The 21216-nt window shown below is 52.2% G+C and overlaps 1 protein-coding gene across 2 annotated transcripts in view; it reads left to right on the forward strand.

Moving 5' to 3' along the window:
• The window catches only part of BAG3 (BAG cochaperone 3), a 23292-nt gene extending 11831 nt beyond the window's left edge, over positions 1 to 11461 (forward strand). Inside the window, exons 2-4 of one of the 2 annotated variants that reach the window (XM_034663356.1) lie at positions 3876 to 4205; positions 6162 to 6566; positions 10079 to 11461. In XM_034663356.1, coding sequence (XP_034519247.1) covers positions 3876 to 4205; positions 6162 to 6566; positions 10079 to 10903 — 1560 coding nt within the window. In that variant the 3' untranslated portion in view covers positions 10904 to 11461. The remainder of the gene's footprint in view (positions 1 to 3875; positions 4206 to 6161; positions 6567 to 10078) is intronic. The other variant, XM_034663357.1, reaches the window with a different exon arrangement.
• The last annotated feature ends 9755 nt before the right edge of the window (positions 11462 to 21216 follow it).

The raw sequence follows: 21216 nt of genomic DNA on the forward strand, positions 1-21216 counted from the left end.
AGGAGGCATGTTCTCCTCATACTCTGCGAGAATCATAGCTATCACACATTTGTCTCTTTGACTTTTTTTCATTTTATTATATTTTATATTATTTTAAGATAGGCTCCAGGCCCAGCTTGGAGCCCAGCACCGGGCTTGAACTCAAGACCTGAGCTGAGATCAAGAGTCCAATGCTTCACCGACTGAGCCACCCAGGCACCCCACTTTTCTCATTTTAAAATGTTGTCTTTTTTTTTATTAGATTGTGATGAAAAGCACCATAGAAGACAGAACAGGCTATTTAACTCTTTCAGGTGGTGCTTTTTAGTTAGTAAACACTGCCGCAGCTGCTACTGACAGGACTCCGACCGTAGCAGAGTAGACACGTCGGAAGGTGGGAGGCATCCGTGTTCCTGTTACGGGTCTTCGTCTAGGTGGGAGCTTCGCTGCTGGTTTCAGCTGTTCATTCGTGTCCAAGTGCTTACTCTTCTATTCTGTGAAGCTGGTGTGGCTTTCTACTTACCCCAAGCAGTGTTTTTCTAAACAAAACCCCCCCTCAGACGGAACTGGAGCATTCTTTTAGATGTGACTGAAGAGATGTGGGGTTTTTTATTAAATGGCATAAACGGGTCAACTCCCACGGGACCCAGAGGGCAGAACGTCAAGGCCTCCCGGCTGCCCTTAACCCTCCCAGCCGGCAGCACCATCTCCCTGTCAACCCCATGCTCAGAACTCAAGTCTTGCTAGTGGGCCTTCCCCCTCACTCCTGCTGCCCTGCCAGGCATGGAGGCCTTTCCGTTCTTCCTCTTGCGCACCTCCGTGGGTCACCCTTCCTTTCTGTGCCCTCGGCCCCGGCTTTGCCCTCACTTCCTTACTCTCATCCCTGACTCCTCCCCTCGTTTCCTGACGTGTCCTGGTTTCTCCTTTCGGTTCCTTCTGTCTTGCTGAGGCATTTCTTGTCAGCAGCCCTCGGGACAGTGGATGTCAGGCCTCTGGGCCTCCGGCCTCACCGTCTCCAGCTCAGCACGTGCCTTCGGTGCTGTCCCCCTTCCCTCTGCTGCTTGGACTCCCCACCCCGCCTCCAGGGGCCACAGCTTTCCTTCACCAACCACAGGACCAAGACCAGACATAGCACTTCTTCCCAGACCCAGGTGGCGTGTTGGCTCCAGGAGGCAGTGCCTGCTGTCCCCTCCTCTGGGCAGGCGGAAGTGCTCTTCCTTCCTCCCTCCTTCCTGCCCCTATCCTTTGTCTTGCCTTTTCTCTTGTACAAAATACATTCAGTGAGATGCACAAAATGCGCAGCTCTTGGCAGGCAGCTGCCGTGCCTTCTGGATCCAGGGGCTTCCCCCAGGAGGAGCCAAGCCGCAGCCAGGTCCGTCTAAGGTTTCCAGGCCCTGGAAGGGGCTGAGTTGGAGGCACAGCTAACAGTCGGCTTTGTGGGGGTGGTGGGGTTGGCACAGCCCTCACCTGTTAAAATCGGATAGCGTGGGTGGAATACGGCAGGGGCTGGGCAGTGGAGGGGGCGATTCCAGGGAAGTCTGTGCTTTGATAGGTTTGTACATACAATCTACCTGTTTACCACCGTGCAGAAAAAGAACGTTTCCGTCCTCACAGAAGGTTCACCTCTCAGAAGGTTCAAGACCCTCCCAGTTACTCCCATGCCCTACGGGACAGCCACTACTCTGAATCTTCTGTCAGTTAGCTTTGGTCTTCAGTTTTGATTCCTTCTACACTTTGGGATCTGCACAGCGTGACTGTGTGCCTTTTTGGGGAGGGAACTCCCATGCCATGCTGCCTTCTGGGCATCCTTCTTGCCTGTGCTCTCCTAAAACCCCCCAGCAGTCCTGCGAGATGGGTGCTGCTGGCTCCATTTTCTAGGTAAGGGAATTAAAGCTCACAGGTTCAGAGAATTATCTCAGATCACAGAACTGTTACTAATAGAGGTCAGAATCAACCAGCATCCTATCTAGGACAGCCCCATCCTAGCTGGAAAAGCCCATGCATTTCCCCCATTTGCAGAGCCTCCCATGCTCTCTGGGGGGTTTGCTTCCTGTGTGTTTCATGCTGTCTTCAACAGTCTTCTAAGCGCCCGGTCGGCAGGGATCATGTCTCGCTGGTCTGGTAAACCCATAGTACCCAGGATCTGAGTAGCTAGATGGTCACCAGGAGTACTCAGTGGATGAGGGCTTCCTAACTGCCCCCCCGCCCCCCGAGGATCGTGAGGATAGCTGAGGCTTTTGTACATGGCTGGGAGGGAACCGTGAGCCTCCAGGTGACAAGCAGAGAAGATGTCCAGGACTTGTCCGGGCCCCTGCTTCAGGCTGGAAGGAGGGGTGCCCCGGTGAGGGGATCACATGCCGAGATGGCAGGTTAGGAGTCAGCACCGAGTAGCGCTGGGTGTCCTCAGTGCCTCTTGCTACATCCTTTCTGGTGCTCGTCTCATGGCAGGAATTGGCCTCTGAATCTGAGGCCTCAACCCACCGCCTGCTCTTGGGTGACCTGAGAGCCAAGCAGGCTAAAATAATGTCGCCACCCTGAGCACGTGGGTATTCTAATCTGAGAGTGCCTGTCTGTTGGTGTCCCCAAGGACACAGCGACACCCTTGCCTCTCCTGTGTGCGGGAGGCCTGGGCAGGGGCTCAGCAGGAGGGCAGCGGTTGGCCACGGGGTCTGAAAGAGCTAAATTCCAGAATTCCAGGGTCCACCACCGCCGACTGTTGCACACAAACACAGAAACAAGGCAAAATTATAATGGTCGATTACACAAAATGTAAATCAGCTTTCCTTACTTGTGACTGGTTTTGCAGCAGTGAGAGTTACACCCTGCAAGCTCCTAGATTCTCAGTCTTTGGCATTTGTTTGCAGTTGGGAGAGATGCCTTCTGAAGGAAGGATCGTTGTCCTTCATCGGTGACCTAGCCAGAGGAGTGTAAGTGGCACAGTTCCGTAGCATCCTCCTCTGTAAAGGACCCTCTAGAAGGGTTCAGGAGATAGTCAAGACTAGAAGCCTTGGGGGTCCCTGACTTTGGTTGCTCAGCCCGTGGTGAGAAATGACATTGCCCCGTGAGTGACTGATCGGCCTTGTTGTCTGAAACAAGATCTTTCTCTGTGGTACATCTGGAACTTGGCCTTCTCAAGGGTCCCAAAATAGCCAGGCGGCTGAAGGGACAACTTCATGAGAGGACACGAGAGGGACCCCAGCCACTCCTCGCCAGAGCAGCCTTTGTTGGCATCATCGGACCAGCATAATTCATTCTCCGTAATTTGTTCTCCTGCTGTGCTGCCCGTGTGCCTTCTTATCTCCATTTCTTGCAGCTTGTTCCAAAAATGTCCCTGGGTAGGCAGCCTGGCCCCACTGCCGCCTCTCTGCAGGGATGTCCAAGCTGTGTCCTGTGTTCGGGTCCAGCACAGCCCTGTGTTGTTAGGAAATGCTAGGACTTTTGAGGAAGCAGGGAAGCTAGCTGTAATTTAGTGAGTTGGACTGACTCATCCTCGCGCCTTCTGATCTGGGTCTCTGATTTGGGGGGCAGTCCGTGGCTCTCCTACATATGGCTGCTGGTTGTCACCCATAAAAGAAACCTGTCTGGCCTGTTTGGGAAATTGGGACATCTCCATGCTCAACGGATACCGTGGCTCACCTGCTTTCTCTTCATGCCTCTAGCTCGTAAACGGCTGCCCATACAGCGGCCTCGTAGGGGAGGGGATGTCTGCCTGTGAGCAGCCTCGCTGTCTCTGCTCAGCCGGCTTGGCTGATGCTGGAGGTGGGGGAGGTGCCCAGAATCAGTCTGGAAGATGGCACTTAGCACCATGTTTTTACCTCTTTGGGGGTGTTTTCACCTCTTTGGTGGTGTTTTCTTCCCAGTTCCTAACCAGACCGTTCATCCTTTTTGTGTTGTAGGAACCACCGTCCTCTGCAAATGGCCCTTCCCAGGAGGGCCCCAGGCTGCTGCCCGCTCGGGAAGGCCACGCCGTGTACCCCCAGCTCCGACCAGGCTACATTGCCATTCCTGTCCTCCACGAAGGTGCCGAGGGCCGGCAGCCGCGCCCTTCCTTTGTCTGTCCCCAGCCAGGGACACAGCGATTCCGAACCGAGGCAGCCACAGAGGCTCCTCAGAGGTCCCAGTCACCTCTGCGGGGTGTGGCGGAAGCCACCCACCCAGATAAACAGTGTGGACAGGCAGTGGCAGCAGCTGCGGCAGCCCAGCCCCCAGGCTCCCACAGACCTGAGGTAAGGAGAGTGAGCTGGTGTATTCTGGGGCTGGCCCCACACCCTGGGCCAGGCACCTGCTAACACGCAGGGCATCTGGGCCTGGCCTGCAGCAGCAGAGGTCACCCAGCAAAGACAGCGTGACAGCCCCACAGTGTCCCCCAGCATTTCACAGGCATGTGACCCCACAGGCAGGGGTCATGGCTTATTTTTGTGGCTAAGGAATTGGGGCTCAGAAGGGTAAACAGCTTGGTCCAAATGCATAAAGGTGGAAGTGTGGCATTTCTGGGACTGGGAGCCTGGACTTCTGGCTCCTAATCTGGTGCTCCTTGCTCCTACCGAACTTTCTGAACAGGAACACAGGGATAGCGATGTGTTATTTCATTCAGTTCAGTACTTATGGATCGGTATTAACTGCTTGGAGCTGTGTTGGTAGGAAAATGAGGCACCATACCTGCCCACACAGTGTCCCACGGTTTAAAAGGAAACCCAAAGGGGTGCCTGGGTGGCCCAGTCGGTTAAGTGTCTGCCTTCAGCTCGGGTCATGATCCCAGGGTCCTGGGATCAAGCCCCATGTCGGGCTCCCTGCTCAGTGGGAGCCTGCTTCTCTCTCTCCTCCCTGCTGGTGCTCTCTCTCTCTCTCTTGCTATCTCTGTCACTACCTCTCTCTCTCAAATAAATAAATAAAAAATAAATAAAATCTTGGGTGGGGGGAAGGAAACCCAAAATAAAGAGTCAGGAAGTCAGCTGCTGGACGATAGGGTTTTATTTTTAAGCCTGAAGCCCACGCTTCAGTGCATTAATATCTAAAGAGTTCTTAATCCAGTTCTTAGCTGGGATTGGAGGGCCTGTGGGCCCCAGGAGGACCCCTGAGCAGTGAGCCCTTCTGTGTGTCCCGTCTGCAGACTCTCCCAGCTGTGCCCAGTGGCAGTGTTCGTGAGTGCTGATTCTTGCTCCCTGTCTGTGCCCACAGTTAGCCTTGCCTTCTTGGCTCTGTTCTTTTCCTTTCTTGGAGGAGTACCTGTATTAGTAATATTTTTGTTGTAAAAATCAAAAGTGACAGGATGCCTGGGTGGCTCAGTCGGTTAAGCGGCTGCCTTTGGCTCAGGTGATGATCCCAGTGTCCTGGGATCGAGTCCTGCATCAGGCTTCCCGCTCAGCGGGGATCCTGCTTCTCCCTCTGCCTGCTCTGCCTGCCGCTCCTTCTGCTTGTGCACGCGCTCTCTCTCTCTCTCTCTCTGACAAATAAATATTTTTAAAAAAATCAAAAGTGACACATTAATCAGAGAAATCTGAATGGGGCCCTTTGAAGCCAGCTGGGAAAACATCCACCTGATTTTCTAGGCGGTCCAGGGGCTGGCCTGCTCCGCGTGCCCAGCTGCATCCTCTGTAGATTGCAAGGGAAGGGTTAGAGAAAGAGGTGACATCAGAACAACAGCAGCAGCAACAACGGAAGCAGCACATTGAGCACTTCTGTGTGTGGCCCTGGGGCTGAAGCATATTCACGGATTATCTTCCTGAATCTTCTAGTCAGCTTGGGGGCGAAGGGGCATCTTTTCCATACTTTAGGTGCTCAGGAGGCTATTGAGGGATGCCCGGGTGGCTCAGTCGGTTAAGCATCTGCCTTTGGCTCAGGTCGTGATCTCAGAGTCCTGGGATCAAGCCCCACATGGGGCTCCCTGCTCAGCGGGGAGTCTGCCTCTCCCTCTTTCTCTGCCTCCACCCACCCCGCTCTTGTGCTTTCTCTCTCTCTCTCTCTTTCAAATCAATTAATTATTTTTTAAAAGGCTATTGAGCTGGTAAGAATTGGGATTCTCCTTGGCTCTAGAGCCGCGAGTCCTAGCAGTGCATTTTGGAGATGGCAAGGTTTACAGGTGGAAGGTCCTAATGCGTTACCCAGAGCAGGCACGGAAAGGAGGCAGGGTTGGGGCATCAGGGCAGAGGGTCACTCATGCCTCTACTCTTTGTGTCTTGCAGCGATCCCAGTCTCCAGCTGCTTCGGACTGCTCGTCCTCGTCCTCCTCGGCCAGCCTGCCCTCCTCCTCCAGCAGGAGCAGCTTGGGCAGTCACCAGCTCCCCCGGGGCTATATCCCCATCCCTGTGATACACGAGCAGAATGTCACCCGGCCAGCAGCCCAGCCTTCCTTCCACCAAGCCCAGAAGACCCACTACCCAGCTCAGCAGGGTGAATACCAGACCTACCAGCCGATGTACCACCGGGTCCCGGGGGATGACTGGGAGCCCCGGCCCATGCCGGCAGCGTCCCCATTCCGGTCACCTGTTCGGAGTGCATCCAGCCGGGAGGGCTCTCCAGCCAGGAGCAGCACACCAGTGCACTCCCCATCGCCCCACCGTGTGCACACCGTGGTTGACAGGCCTCAGGTACGGAGTTGGTGTCCACAGACCAGCCCGGCAGCATCTCTCCAGGGGCTGATGGGCTCTGTGCAGGTGCCCTGGTTCCTCCGTGGGGCCTAACTAGCTCACACACGTGTTACTGGGGGAAAGCGAGACCCTGGAATTGGCTGGTCATCTGAGCAGAAATGCTGGCAGGGCAGGTGCTGGGAACTCCCAGTGCTTTCTGTCGCTTTTGCCCTCTGTCATTGCAGCTGCCTTCGGGGCAGAACCTCCAGCACCTCGGGGGACCTAGCCAGGCAGCATGTGTCGTGTCACTCGCACACCTGGGACCCGGGTCCCGTAGCGCCCACCACACTTTTTCAGGGCCCTTCAGATCCTTTCCACACCCCAGCCACAGCCTCGTCGCCAGTGTTCCAGGCAGCTTGTCTCCTTCATCACGGATACGCCTTCTCCACTCTGCAAGCCCTTTCTGTTCTCCCCGCCTCTGTGCCTTTGCTCACGCTGACCCAGCTCCCTGAAATGCCAGCACCATCCACGTTCTCCCCATCCTCCAAGGGACCAGCCAGTCTTGCCTTTTCCGTGAAGCCGCCACCTCTTCCTTGCGGCATCCCATCACAGTCCCTACGGCTTGGCGTGGGTTACTCTGTGCCTTCCGAAAGCGTTCATCTTACCTAGTCAGCTCTGAGCTTGACGACAGGGACCTGTCTTTCTCCTCTCTCCTGCGGAGCAAAAGACCACATTACGTGGCCTGATGATGAGCTGGCTGGCAGGCTGGCTGGGTGGGAAACCTTCCAGCATGGTGAAGTCGTAGGCACAGTCCTGTTCATCCTTCAGGGGCAACTCGTAGGGCACATCCTGGAGGAGGAGGAGGAGGTCGTTAGTTTGCACAGCTCATAGCTTAGCAGAGCCTTGAGCAGCCCTGGGCCTCCCAACGGGAGCATCCGAATTGGTTCTCTGCCACAGTTTTTAGAAGGAAAGCCCCTCGTAGACAAACGCAGGGTGTCTTACTGTAAATGGGGATAGCACCCTCCTTTGGTTCTTTGTTGAGCTTCTTTATTTGGAAATAATTTCTACCTTACAGAGGAGCTACAAGAATGATACAAAGAAACCCAGTATACCCTTCATCCAAACTCACTGTTAACATTTTGCTGTATTTGCTTTGCTATTTCTTATTTCCATACATATTGTCCATGTGGTTTCTTTGTTGGAGATTTAATTGTAGATATTGTGCCCCTTTATCCATAAATAATTCAGGAAATATTTTCCTAAGAAAGACCTCGTTCGTAACCACAGTACAATGGTCAGAATCAGGAAACTTAACGTCCTTATGACATTGTTATCTGATACATAGTCCACTTTCAGATACCCTTGATAGCAGTTTCCCTGTTCGAGGATCTAATCTAGGATCACGAGCACCTCATTTAGATATCATTTCTCTTCATTCTTCCTTCATCTGGAACAGTTCTTCAGAGTTCCTTTGCTTTCATGACCTTGACATTTTCAAAGAGTATGAGCTGTAGAGTAACCTCTCTTAAGAGTTTCTAAAGTCATTTTTCTTTCTTTTTTTTTTTAAAGATTTTTTTTTAATTTATTTATGTGACAGACAGGCAGCGAGAGAGGGAACTCAGCAGGGGAGTGGAAAGGAAGAAGCAGGCTCCCAGCGGAGGAGCCCGATGTGGGACTCGATCCCGGAACGCCGGGATCACGCCCTGAGCCGAAGGCAGACACTTAACGACTGTGCTACCCCGGCGCCCCTAAAGTCATTTTTCTTACCCAGAGATCATTTTAAAACCCAAAGACGCGTGTGTGTCTAGTTCTGAGAGGTGAGAGCCGGAGTGAGGCTGTCCGTGTTGGCAAAAGAGGTCTGGTGGAAAAGGGCGTTGTTGGCGCTTAGATGGCTAAGTAGCCGCCGGCTCAGGAATCCCAGGAAAGCAGTTGCCCGCGTGCAGAGCTAGAAATGCTTCCCCTCGTGTCTTTCCCGTATATTTCCCAGAATCAGCGAAACAATATTTAATCCTATTTCTTCCTTAACCTTGTTTGTGGTGCCCTCCCTTTTAGTGTGTGTTCTAAGATTTCTTTTTGAAGGTTTGCAAAGATTTGACCTAACTGAACATTGTAGTGGAATTTAGTATTTTAAATTGGGAGTACTTTAGAAATCATGTAGTCTAACTCTCATTCCCCAATTAATGAAATTAGGATCTGTGAGATTTTTAAAGGGTTTGGCAAAAACACTCATTAGAAAAGCTGTGCGCACCCCTAGGCGTATTGCAACATTATTCACAACAGCCAAGATACGGAAGCCGCCCAAGTGTCCATCGGTAGATGAATGGGTAGAGCAGATGTGGTCTGCATACACATTGGACTATTATTACTCAGCCACAAAAAAGAATGAACTCTTGCCATTTGCAACAACACGGATAGAACTAGAGGGAATCAGGCGAAGCGAAATAAGTCAGAAAGAAATACCATACGATTTCACTCCACTGTGGAATCTAAAAAACAAAATGAGCAAACAAAAAACCAAGCAGACCCATGTAAGCAGAGGGTAAATTTACGGTTGCTAGCAGGGCGGTACGCGGCGGGACGGGCAAGATAGGTGAAGGCGGTCAGGAGGTACAAGCTTCCAGTTACAAGATCACAGGGATGAAACGTACAGCGTCGGGAATAGAGTAATAACATCGTGAGAACAGACGTGACTGTACTTACTCGGGGAGCACTGCGGGAATGTGTGGAACTGTCGAGTCACCGTGTTGTGCTCCTGAATCTAACAGCGTTGTCCGTCACCTCTACTTTAATCATAAAAGGGGGGTGAGATAGTCACTGAAATGCTAGGAGAGCCAAGATACTTGTTTTAAGCACAGCTCATATCGTTTGCAGTCACGTTAAAGAGCGTCTCCTCCGGTGTAGCCAGGAGTCCGTGCGGAGACGCGCAGCCGAGCGTTGGCGCCCGTGCCAAATTCTCCCAGACTTAACTATTTTGGGCATCTCGCTTATTCTCAGAAAAAGACATCAGTCTGGGCAGAAACCAGGAGGCTGTCATAGACTTAAAAAAAAGAAGATTACAACTTTTCTGAAAGAGGACGTGGGACTGTCACTCCCGGAACAGAGGCTGTCCCCACGGTGTCAGGGAGGGGCGTGAGGCAGTTACTCCTCTATGGCTGCCTCCCCAAGATTCTGAGTCACGTGGGACTTTGCTCTGAGCTAAATTAGCTCGGCAGTCAGTGAGGTTTCTGGTGAGCGAGTTCTCATTTTTGAAAACTACATTGGTTTTCTTTTCGTTGCCCTAAGAATACCATCTACAGAAAGATTGAGTGAGCAGTAACAGACGTAGGGCGATGAGTGGACATGAGTGGTTCGGTCCTGCACATGATCAGTACGTTTTCACTCTCTAACAGTATGTGGTTGACTTCAAAAATCTCTTTCATCCCGTTAAAGCCATTCCCCAGTTTTCTTTATAGTCAGTGGTACTAGCAACAAACGACTGCCTGGGACTCTCAGCCAGTTATTAAAAATATCTTTGTGTCCTTGCCTCTTCTCAGCAGCCCATGACTCATCGAGAATCTTCACCTGTTCCCCAACCTGAGAACAAACCCGAAAGCAAGCCAGGCCCAGTTGGACCAGATCTCCTTCCTGGACACATCCCGATTCAGGTGATCCGCAAGGAGGCCGATTCGCCACCTGTCTCCCAGAAGCCCCCACCCACCTCTGAGAAGGTGCAAGTAAAGGTTCCGGTGGCTGCTCCGGTTCCTTGTCCTCCCAGCCCCGCCCCTCCTGCCATCCCTGCGTCCCCCAAGAATGTGGCTGCCGAACAAGGGGCAGCCCCCGGCACTGCCCCCGCGGAAGCCACACCTACCAAACCAGGGGAAGCTGAGGCGCCCCCGAAACACCCAGGCGTGCTGAAGGTGGAAGCCATCTTGCAGAACGTGCAAGGGCTAGAGCAGGCCGTGGACAACTTTGAAGGCAAGAAGACAGACAAAAAGTACCTGATGATAGAAGAGTATTTGACCAAAGAGCTGCTGGCCCTGGATTCGGTAGACCCCGAAGGACGAGCCGACGTCCGTCAGGCCAGGAGAGATGGTGTCAGGAAGGTTCAGACCATCCTGGAAAAACTTGAACAGAAAGCAATAGATGTCCCGGGTCAAGTCCAGGTTTATGAACTCCAGCCTAGCTCCCTTGAAACCGATCAGCCACTGCAGGAGATCATGGAGATGGGTGCCATGGCCACAGACAAGAGTAAGAAAAGTGCCGGAAGTGGAGAAGATCCCCAAACTGAAAGCCAGCAGCCAGAAGCCAAAGAGGCAGCAGCTGCAAACCCGGGCAGCACTGGCACGACAGACACAGCTGGAAACCCAGCCGCCCCGTAGTCGCCGCCGAACGCCGCAGACCCCAGGCCCTGGGAGCTGCCGGTGCGCGCTAGGGAATTTTAAGTTGCATGCATTTCAGGGACTTGGAATCCATTTGTTGTTACTATTCGTAGGCGCTTGGTGTACACAGTAACTTGGGTGGAGGCCAAACACACTAATTAAAGGGCTAAAAGGAAAATGATGCTTTTCTTCTGTATCCTTATTCTGTACAATAAAGAAGTTGCTTGTTTCAGAGGTTTAACCCCATTGCTTGTTGTTGGGGCCCTCTCTGTGCGCGGGCACTGCGTGTTAGCCATGGTTGTAAGCTGTCTTCGTGGAGCTCTGGACCGAAGCAGGTTTTGGGCTGGGAGATGGGGTGTTAATTTCCCATCGCATAAATATGGAATCCGTTTTTCAGAAATGTTGCCCTTTTAATGGGATGAGTCTCTTCATCTCATAGCTAAAAATAGCTAATTTTAGGTAGAATAAAATGTGCAAGGAGCCCTAGGAATATCTGTATGTTGGATGACTTTAATGTTACATTTAAAAAAAGGAAAATAAAGTAATAATATAACTCAAGATGGTTTTTTGTGATTTCTGAAGTTTTGAGGAGCGGCAGCATCAAGATTGGGTCTCACTGGCTTTAGTAACAGTCCGTGGCAGATGCAGTTACAGGCCGGTTCTGGAATCCACGACCTCTCTCTGGGCCCGGCTCATGAGAGAATGAGTGTCTGTCACATTTCAGCCTCAGATGGCAGCTGTTACCTGGGAAGACTCGGGGCTGTGCACCCCGTTGATGGGAATGTCCGTCTTTGGATTGGCGCAGCTCAGGGGCCGCTCTGGCAGCATCTCTGCTCACCTGGCCTCGGGCCACCCTCAGGCCTCAGCAAGGGGCTGGGAGGGTCAGACGCACAGGAAAACCAGTCCCTCGAGCTGCCCGAGGCTGACCAAAGTGTTGTGTGCAGTCCAGGTCACTGGGATTGGGAATGTGTTCTGTGAGAGTCTTGGGGTCATCTTTATCGGACACTTCTCTGAGTCATCAAACCGGGCTGGGTTTGTGTTCCCAGATTGGGTTCCTAGAAGCCACTGGGGTTAGGGTCAGATGCACTCAGAAGCCACTGGGTGGAAGAAGATCCTTGTTTGTATGCCAGTGGCTTTTAAAAGCTTGGGAAGGACCACAGCTTCTGAACGTGCTAGATTTTGGTGTTTTAATTGTAAATCAAAAATGGAAGAAGAGGACAGTCCTGAGAACTTGGAACCCCCAGAGAGCACGCTGACGTAGAGCCCCCATGTGGAATTCCTCAGGACCGGACTGAGTTTAATATTGGTGCGTGACTGTGCCATACAAAAATACACGTTCCTGGAGTTGCCACTCTTAGCCCGCTGAGAAAGGTTGAAGTCATTCGGGTGGGAATCCGCCAGCATCGTTCCTGGGTGAACTCATGTGGGGAGTACAAGCTGACTGCTGATGACACACCGTTGATTCTAGAAACCTGAATGTGTAAATAGGGGAAAAGGCTTCTACTGGACTTTTTCAAGTGAACCAAAGATAAAGAATATGACCACTTCTTTTTGTGACTTGGGCGTCCATGCTCAACGGACCTTAACGTGAAGTTTCCTTGGTGGTTATGAATCGGACGGATGATAACTTTATCACTAAACATCAATAGATAGCCCTTTACTGTAGTTAGAAGATTTTTAATCATCCAAATCAGATGGTACCTGGCTATCCAGGTAGGAATTATCTGGCCTGTGTTGGTGGTCTCTGGGTCTCACATGGGGGCAATAGGCTGGCTGTTGAGCTGGCTGCAAAGTTCTTACTAACGTAACTGTCTTGGTCTCTGTAGGAGTCGGGGCACAGATATCCACTGAATATCTGGGGGGGGGGTCTGCTTGTGTAACCATCCCGGTGCCCTTTAGAGAACATCAGAGTGGAGAACACAGGCTTGAATCAAAACTCTTGGATTCAGTTACAGTTTCTTGTAATAGCTCGGGGACAATGGACAAGTCCCATAGCCTTTTCCTTCCCTGTTTCCTCAGTTGTAAAATTGGGGGAAAATGATTAAATGAATTGAGACATGTGGAGCAGTGGAAGTTGTACCTGGCATGTAACAAATGTCAGTTATTCTCAACATCCTCATGCAGTGGATGAGGCAACAGGAAGTGACTTGCCCGCAGAGCCGGGAGCAGAGGCAGGATTTGAGTCCAGCCCCCAGGAGACATAAAGGCCGTGTTAGCCTCACCAGGGTGCGCCATCTTCTTTAGCACCAAGTGGGCTGTGGTGGCCAAGAGGAACAGGACTATCTAAGGACCACAGAAATGTGAAAATAACCTCTCACCTCTTCCTAGGTCGGAGCATTTAAAATTATATATTAATACTATATATTATATAAATACAAATATATTAATATAAGTATATTATACACACACACACACACACACACAGTATCAAAATCATGTGAAATTCCTGTCTCCAGGTTGAAGCAGATAGCAAACGACTTGGAACTAGCAAGTAATGGCATCCACACTGAAAGCCACCTGCACCTTCAATGCTGGCAGCCCAAGTCCCTGGGCTTGGTTTCCAGAACTTTCTAGAGCACTCCCCACATCCTCTCATCAAGGGTCTGCACCCCTCCAGCACATTCCCACCTTTGGGTCTGCCCTTGGCCCTCTCCCTTCTTGTCCAGACCTTGCTCACCCTTCAGCCCGCCATTCTGTGAAACCTTCCCTCCTTGGACAGTACCTTCCTTCTCAGACTTTCCCTCCCCAAAACTCCATGCCTTCTGTCTGTTTGCCAGGGCCCAATTGTCTTCCAGCTCTTTGAACACCTCCAGTCATTTCCTGAGCAAGACTGTAAATTCCCTGAGGCAGTTCATTTTGAAAGCTCCTAATTCCAACGTTGTTGTCCAGACCTGGGCACAGAGGTACCCTGGATAACCAGGAGAGACTTAAAGTCCCTTTAACTTAAGATCTTATGTTTTCCAGGCTTGACTGACATTTATTCCAAAATAAGCATCACTAATAGTTGATGAGAGTTTAGGGGTCCTTGGCTGTGCTGAGTGTGGGCAAGTTGTCTCCTCTTTATGGGCCTCACCACCCCCCCACCCCATGGAAGGTGGGCACTGACCAGGGCCCCTCCTGGTGGTCTGGATGCTTCTGGTGAGTCCACACTTCTTATGAGTTGAGTCTCTGTGCAGCTTGGAGCTCCACTGCGGGCCGTGCATTCCTGCAGCTCCTGTGCGAGTGTGGCCACTTTGCCCACTGTTCTGTAACATTATACAAATGTAATCATATGCCAGGGAACAGGATCCAGAGTCGCAGTTATTTTGGGATATGCAGGAGCCTGTGGGAAAATGCTGGAACATATCTGAGTCACTCAGGCAAATACCTTTCTTTCCGTGTTCCAGCATGTTTTGAGCTTCCAGGCGGCACAGAGCAGCTCCAGCAGGCGCACACGCCCTGTGTGTTGGGCCTGCCCTTCCTGAGTAGCACTCCCCGTTTCCGTGCCGTGCTGCCCCCTCCTCTGAGCTCTGAAAAGTAGTGCGGAGGCCTGAGAGGCAGGGCTGGATGAAGGATGAAGCCCTTGGAGGCCTTCTGGGTGGAAAGAAATTGTGGTGACGCCCCCAGAAGGGATTCAAAATAGAAAGCAGTAGTAAGCCCCATGTAGGTGTAAGGGTGATCCGAATGTGCCATGTTACACTCTGCTGCTTTCTAAAAACTGGAAATGAAATTCCTCCAGTTGTGTGTGTGCGTGTGTGTGTGCGCGCGGGCGCGTCTTCGGGTGTGTTCTTGCTTTCCCGGGACTCAGGCTGCCCGTTGTCCAGAGCCGCCCACTGGGAACCAGTCCCCATGGAGGGCGCCGAGCAGGGCGAGTGGGGACCAGGAGCAGAGCACAGGGCGGGGAAAGCCAGCAACGCTACTGTCCTGCTTTCAGGGAGAGGGAGGGGAGGCAGCAGGAGGTCCTGGGGACGGGGTCCTCCCCAGACACAGGAGTCCAGGACAAGGGGGCCAGAACTGCAGGTGCACCTGGAAGCCAGCCTGAAGGTGGCGCCAGGAGATACGGAGGGGATTGGAAGAAGCCTCCCAGGTGAGAAAGAAGGGGCCTTTGTCAAGAGCGCTCCTGTTCCTCACCCTGCCTGCTCCAGCTGGAGCTCTGCCCTGATGTCCTTGCTTGCCCATGTGGAGGCTGGGCTCTCCCGACATCCCCCGGCTCTTGCCCCAACAGGAGGAGTCCTACCATCAGTCTCTCCCTGGTTTTCTTCTGCGCTCTCTCTCTCTCTCTCTTTCTCTCTCTCTCTCGGAACAGGGCTCCTCCTCTGCCTTAGCCTGCAAAAAGCACAAACCAGAAGGAAACCTTTCCTCCTTGCTCCTCAGTTTACCCCCTTTATTATGAAATATTGTGAAAGAACCGAAGTCACCACCAGGACTCCCATGCACTGCTGTACCAGCTGCACCCCCCGCCCAGCACCCAGCACCCAGCACACTGTGGACGCAGTGCTGCGGTCATTGGTGCCACACCTCCCTGTGCTTCTCCTCATCAGAACTGCGGGACTCACCTTCTTCCCCTGCCCACTCCTAAACAGCGAGGTCTCCCACGCTCCCTTCCTCGACCTCCTGCTCTTATCGCTGGGGGATGGTTAGCTGTGTGTCAACTTGGCAAGGTGACAGTACCCAGATACTTAATCAAACACTAGTCTACAGGTTGCTGTGGAGGTATTCCGTAGATATGGTTAATGTCTACAGTCCGTTGACTTGACAAAGGAGATTACCCTCGATAATGGGGTGGGCCTCACGCAATCAGTTGAAGGCCTTTAGAGCAACAACTGTTTCTGGAAACGAAATTCTGCCTCAAAACTGTACCATCAGCTCCCACCTGAGTTTCCAACCTGCCTGCCTGACTACAGATTTCACACTTGCCTGTCCCCATTGTCGTGTGAGCCAGTTCTTTAAAATAAATCTCTTTAAAGCACGTGGGCATGCGTGCTCTCTCTCTCTCTCTCTCTCTCTCTCTCACACACACACACACACACACACACACACACATACACACGCTGTGTTTTTCTAGACAACCCTGACTGACATATACTGTGCTCTCTGCTCTCAGTGTCGCTGGCTTCCAGTTTCCACACCGCGGTCACTTCTGGGTCTATGTCACTGACATCTTCCTTCTCCTGAGCACCAGACTTCTCTGCCCAGTTGCCTACGGGGTTCCCTCAGCACCACCTCTGCTCTGTCACAACACACGCCTTCCTCGGGGTGCAATCTCAGATACTGGCAGAGGTCACCACCAGGGGGAGGAGCGACAGAGCCAGCTGTCACGGGGGGCCGGGTAGGGCCTGGGGGCAGACGTAGGCTGCTGCTCAGCCCCGGCCTGTTGGTGCTACGTAGGGACAGGGCTCCAGTGTTGTCAGAGTTTTCCAGGGTTCAAGAAAGTCCAGAAATCTGTTCATGTGAGATCTCTCCCTTTTAAAATATTTTTAAAATGTTTTTTAAAACCCAGCCGGCCCGACAAACCCCATCTATAGGCCAGATTTGGCCTTTGGGCTGCCAGTTAGCAAGTTCCAAGTCCCACTGTGCTGTATACACTTAAGTCTGTCCCCAGTCCCTTCTGTGGCTCCCTTTGCTGTGAGTTGAGAGAGTGAGGGCTGTGGCCTGGGTTCCTTTGACCTCACTTGGGGTGAAGCAAGTCCACAGGAGAAGGGGGGGCAGACCGAGGGAACTTGGCCACCTGCTCCCATTCTTTCCATCTTGCTGAAATCCTTTTTCATTCCCCTGCCCATCCATGGCTTTCATCCTGTCACTCAAAGACCACCAACAGCACCTTGGGTCTAGTTCAGAGCTGACCTGCCTTCAAGGTGCCCCAGCCCCTGGCCCCTCCATTCTAGAGAAGTCAGCGGATGCCTCCAGGCCCCCTGTGTAAACAAAACTCAAACTCATCCCAGTCACCCCTGCTCTCTTACTGGCCTGCACTGGTCACCGGCATTTTGAGAGTGGTGGTTGTGAGTCAGCCCTGGTGTCAGACTGAGTTCCAATCCCAGCCTCCTTGCTCAATACCTCTGCGACCTTCGGCAGGCTCTTCTTCACCTTTTCCAGCCTCAGTTTCTCCCTTAGTTAAATGGTGACAGTGCGAGTGTCAGACTGTACTTGGGTAACACATTTCATCTTGAGGACAACTCACCCGAGACGGTCACTGCCTGGGAGAACTTTCCACCGTTCTTCCCTCCATACCACCCAGTGCCAAGGGGAAAGGGGCCAAGGAACAGGTCCGTGGTGTTCGTTCTTCTGCTTTGCAACCTCAGGATGGTTTCTGGGCAGAGTCCAGGGGAGGGACAATGGCACCCCATGCCAGTTTCTTCCCTCCCTCTCCATCTCCGTAACCTCCCTGTTCAAGTCTGGATAACCTCTCTACAGTGCATTCCAGGCAGGGAAATTATGGTTGCAAGAAATGGGGAAGAGAGACACCCCCACACTCCCACTACCATAGGCCGAGAAAAGGACCTCAAACAACAGGGTTTACTGCAAAGATCTCTGAGCCCTAAACCAGGAAACACCCAGGCCAGGCCTCGAGGGTAGCAGGCACTGAAGGAAAGCACAGAGCCAATGGCCCAGGGTCTGCCATTGAACTAAACTGCCAGCAGTCCCTGAAGTGCTCTGTTCTCTCCCCACCAATGATTAGGACACTGGAATCAGGATGTGATGCTGTCAGGGGAGAACTCAGGTTGGTAACCACTGGCCATTCCAGAGATGGGCCTTCCAGGAGAATGGCCTCAGCAAAGGGAGACCAGGAAGCAGCATGGCTTCCGGGAGCTGGAACTTAACGACGGGCAAACACGAAGGAATATAGACACCAGGGCTGTGAGAGGCACCCTGGCTGTCAATGCTCCTGGCAGTCACCTAACGTGGCAATCACCCCTCGGCGCCCCTCAACGCTGTGTACGTGGTCAGGATTGAGGGGGACAGTCCAACCCCAAAACCGGGACATAGAAAAGATGCCCCTTTATACAGCTCTAAATAAAATGTAAGCAAATTCAATCCTAGGCGGTGGGGTGTTGAGCCGGACATAGCCCATGTGAGGGCCAGCTCCTGACCCAGAGCCTTGGTGTCCGTGCTCAGCCGCACCAAGCCCTACAGGCCTGCCTTCCTGCCAGTCTTTCCCGGATACAGGAAGGGTGGGACAGATTAGACAAGCTTCCAGCAAAAACGACTAGGGTAGGCATCAGTCATGTGGCAATTCGCAGTGGGCTAGCTCCAGGAATGCGGCCCTCTGTGAGCGACAGATTCTTGAAACCGCTTAGCTTCCAATGACCAGCCCAGCGTGGGAATAATATGAAGAGTGGAGTTAACTCTCGAGTTCGCAGGCTCTGTTGGAGCTGATTTCTTGGGACGTGGATGTGCTTTTCTCAGCTTCTAGCTGTGTGAGGCAGAGAGTTCTGGAAAGTCATAGAAGAGTCTTCAGAGATGGTGGCAACTGCATTGGTAGCAGGGACATCATCTAGCTTTAGAAGGCCTTCCTCTCCCCCACTTCCCCTTCAATCCCTCCCCTGGGACACAGCTTCCATATACTCCGAACTTGAACCTACATGGGCTCTCCACGGCCACACGGCTTCTCCTTATATCTGAACCTTTTAGCTTCCTCTCCCACTGCTCACAGATTCATCCTCTACATATCTTCTTCTTTTGTGTTTTTAATGTCAGCCTTATTGAGATATAATTCCCATACCACACAATTCACCCATTTAAAGTATACGACTTGGGGCGCCTGGGTGGCACAGCGGTTAAGCGTCTGCCTTCGGCTCAGGGCGTGATCCCGGCGTTATGGGATCGAGCCCCACGTCAGGCTCTTCCACTATGAGGCCTGCTTCTTCCTCTCCCACTCCCCTTGCTTGTGTTCCCTCTCTCGCTGGCTGTCTCTACCTCTGTCGAATAAATAAATAAAATCTTTTTAAAAAAAAGTATACGACTTAATGTTTTTAGTATATTCACAGAGTGGTACAACCATCATCACCATCAGCTCTAGAGCCTTTTCATCATCCCAACAAGAAAACCCCTTGCTCATATTTACTCCCTGGTTTCCCCTAACCCTCCCCACACCCCAGTCCCTGGCAACCATTAATGTACTTTTCGTCTCTATGGCTTTGCCTGTCCCGGTCATTTCGTCTAATGGGATCACAGAATACGTGGTCTTTGTGACTGGCTTCCTTCACTTGGCGTCACGTTTTCCAGGTTCACCCCTGTGGAGGCAGGCGTCCATGCTGCGTCCATGCTTTCCTTCTTTTTATTGCCGAAAAGCCTCCATGGTGTGGCTAGACCACAGTTTCTCTCTCCACTCATCAGTTGTTGGACATTTGGGTCATTTCCACTTCACACGACGATAAATGATGCTGCCGTGAACACTCCCGTACACGTTTTTGTGTGGACATATGTTTTTTGTTTCGCTCGGCATGTCCCCAGGAGTGGAATGCCGGGTCCCACGGCGACTCAGAGTTTAACTTTTTGAGGCACTGCCAGCCTGTTTTCCAGAGTGGCTACCCCATTTTACGTGCCCACCAGTGGTGTGGGAAGGTTCGAATTTCTCCACATTTCACTCTCTGAATAGTTAAATTTAACTGAATAGTTAAAATGTTTAAGCGCACAGATGTGACTGGCAGCTCAACGCGGAGCACCAGCTGATAGAGTTCAGCGACGAGCTCCCGGGCTGCCTGCGGCGGGTCAGGCGCTCACCCCCGGTCAGATCGGCGAGGCCCAGAGAGACGAAGCCGACCCCCAGCCTACCGAATGCCCGGCCGTTCAGCAGCGTCTCTGGGGAAGAGAAGAGGTCTGCATGACAGGATTTCCTGAAGGCAGAGCACTTGAGGACAAGACCAGCTTCCTACCAGGGCCCGTGCATGAAGAAGGCAGCGGGCAGAAAAGGAACCAGGTACCGCTTGTCTTGGGTCTTGAAATGAGGCAACTTAGTTACCCCTTGTAATTAGCTTGATCTGCTTCAGCCAACACTTCACGCTACAGGAGTCAGGTCGAATTTTCCCAGTTAGTTGCTTGAGCACCTGCAGGAGTTCCTAGGAGCAGGAAGTCCAGTGCCTTCGTTGTCAGGCCTCTCCCTTGCTCCTGGAGTTGTCCGAGAACCTCAGGGGTGCGCTCACGCAGGTCGGTGGGGGTCAGTCTTGCTGCAGGCACAGGCAGAGAGAACGGGAGGTGTGATCTGTCCACCAGCTAGTGAGTGCTTCCCAGGCACGCTCAGTGTTGCTGTTGCAAGGGGGCCCTTTCTTGCTGGGTAGACCCTTGCTCCTTTTGCGGAGACCTGGCCTAGATCCCTAAGGCCTCCCCCGAGGGCCACATTCCAGGCTCTGAGTTCAAAGATTTCTTGGATCACACGGATACACCCAGCAGGTAGACCAGAGGTCCTGCCTCAACCACACCCTGTGCAGGAACGGGCGCGGGATCCTCTTTAAGTCTCAGGATGGCGGCAACCACATGGGCAGTAGGAAAAGCTCCTGCTTCTCCGGCTTGAGGCCCAGGAGCAATGGATATGGACCTTTCGAATTCACTGAATTGCAGACTCACATACCTGTTCGTATAAGCCGATACACAGTTTACCTACCATAAAGAATGTGGCTGCTCGGAGGGGTAATACAACGAGGTGCAAAAGACATTCTGCTAACGGAGGAGTCTGTGGATCTGTGGCATTTGTCAAGAGGCAAAACCAGGAGGGGCCCTGAGAAATGCTCCACTGGGCTGCTCTTCGACCCTTTGGATTCCCTCGAGGTGTGATGCTGAGGGGTTCTTGTCACCATAACAAGACTTTTTCAAATACCTTCACCTGAGCAAGAGTCTTAGCTTTAACAGAACACAGCCAAATACTGTCAACCAATTTTTACCTGTGGGTGTCTGGGCCTCCAAGTATGTCATCTCGTGAACCCTCGCTAAGCTCCCTCACACCTCCCACCCTCACACCCCCAAACCCCTGCTCTCCCATTTCTGATCTCTCTCACGGAGTTTCCCTCAGAGCTTCCGTATCCCTTTCTGTCAGTGACCCTGCATCTCTCCCAACAGCTTTTCCTATCTTTGAATCTTAGAAAGGGCTGCCTGCGATCTGGAGATTTTGCCTCCAGAAGGCTCCTTGACTATTAGACACTTTTCCACTCTTTCTCCCTGGCAACCAGATTTGCTCGTCAAGAGGTATTAAGGGTGGGGGGGAGCAGGGATTGGGGGCAGACTTCCTCCACTCTTTGAGAAAGCTTTATACCACTTTCCACTCAGGGCAACGAGGGCCTACTTGCCCTACATTTTCATAATTAAAAGAATCCACACAAAGATTTTTTACCTGAATAATGAAA

This window comes from Ailuropoda melanoleuca, chromosome 6, assembly GCF_002007445.2.
Source record: "Ailuropoda melanoleuca isolate Jingjing chromosome 6, ASM200744v2, whole genome shotgun sequence".
Classification (NCBI taxonomy): domain Eukaryota; kingdom Metazoa; phylum Chordata; class Mammalia; order Carnivora; family Ursidae; genus Ailuropoda; species Ailuropoda melanoleuca.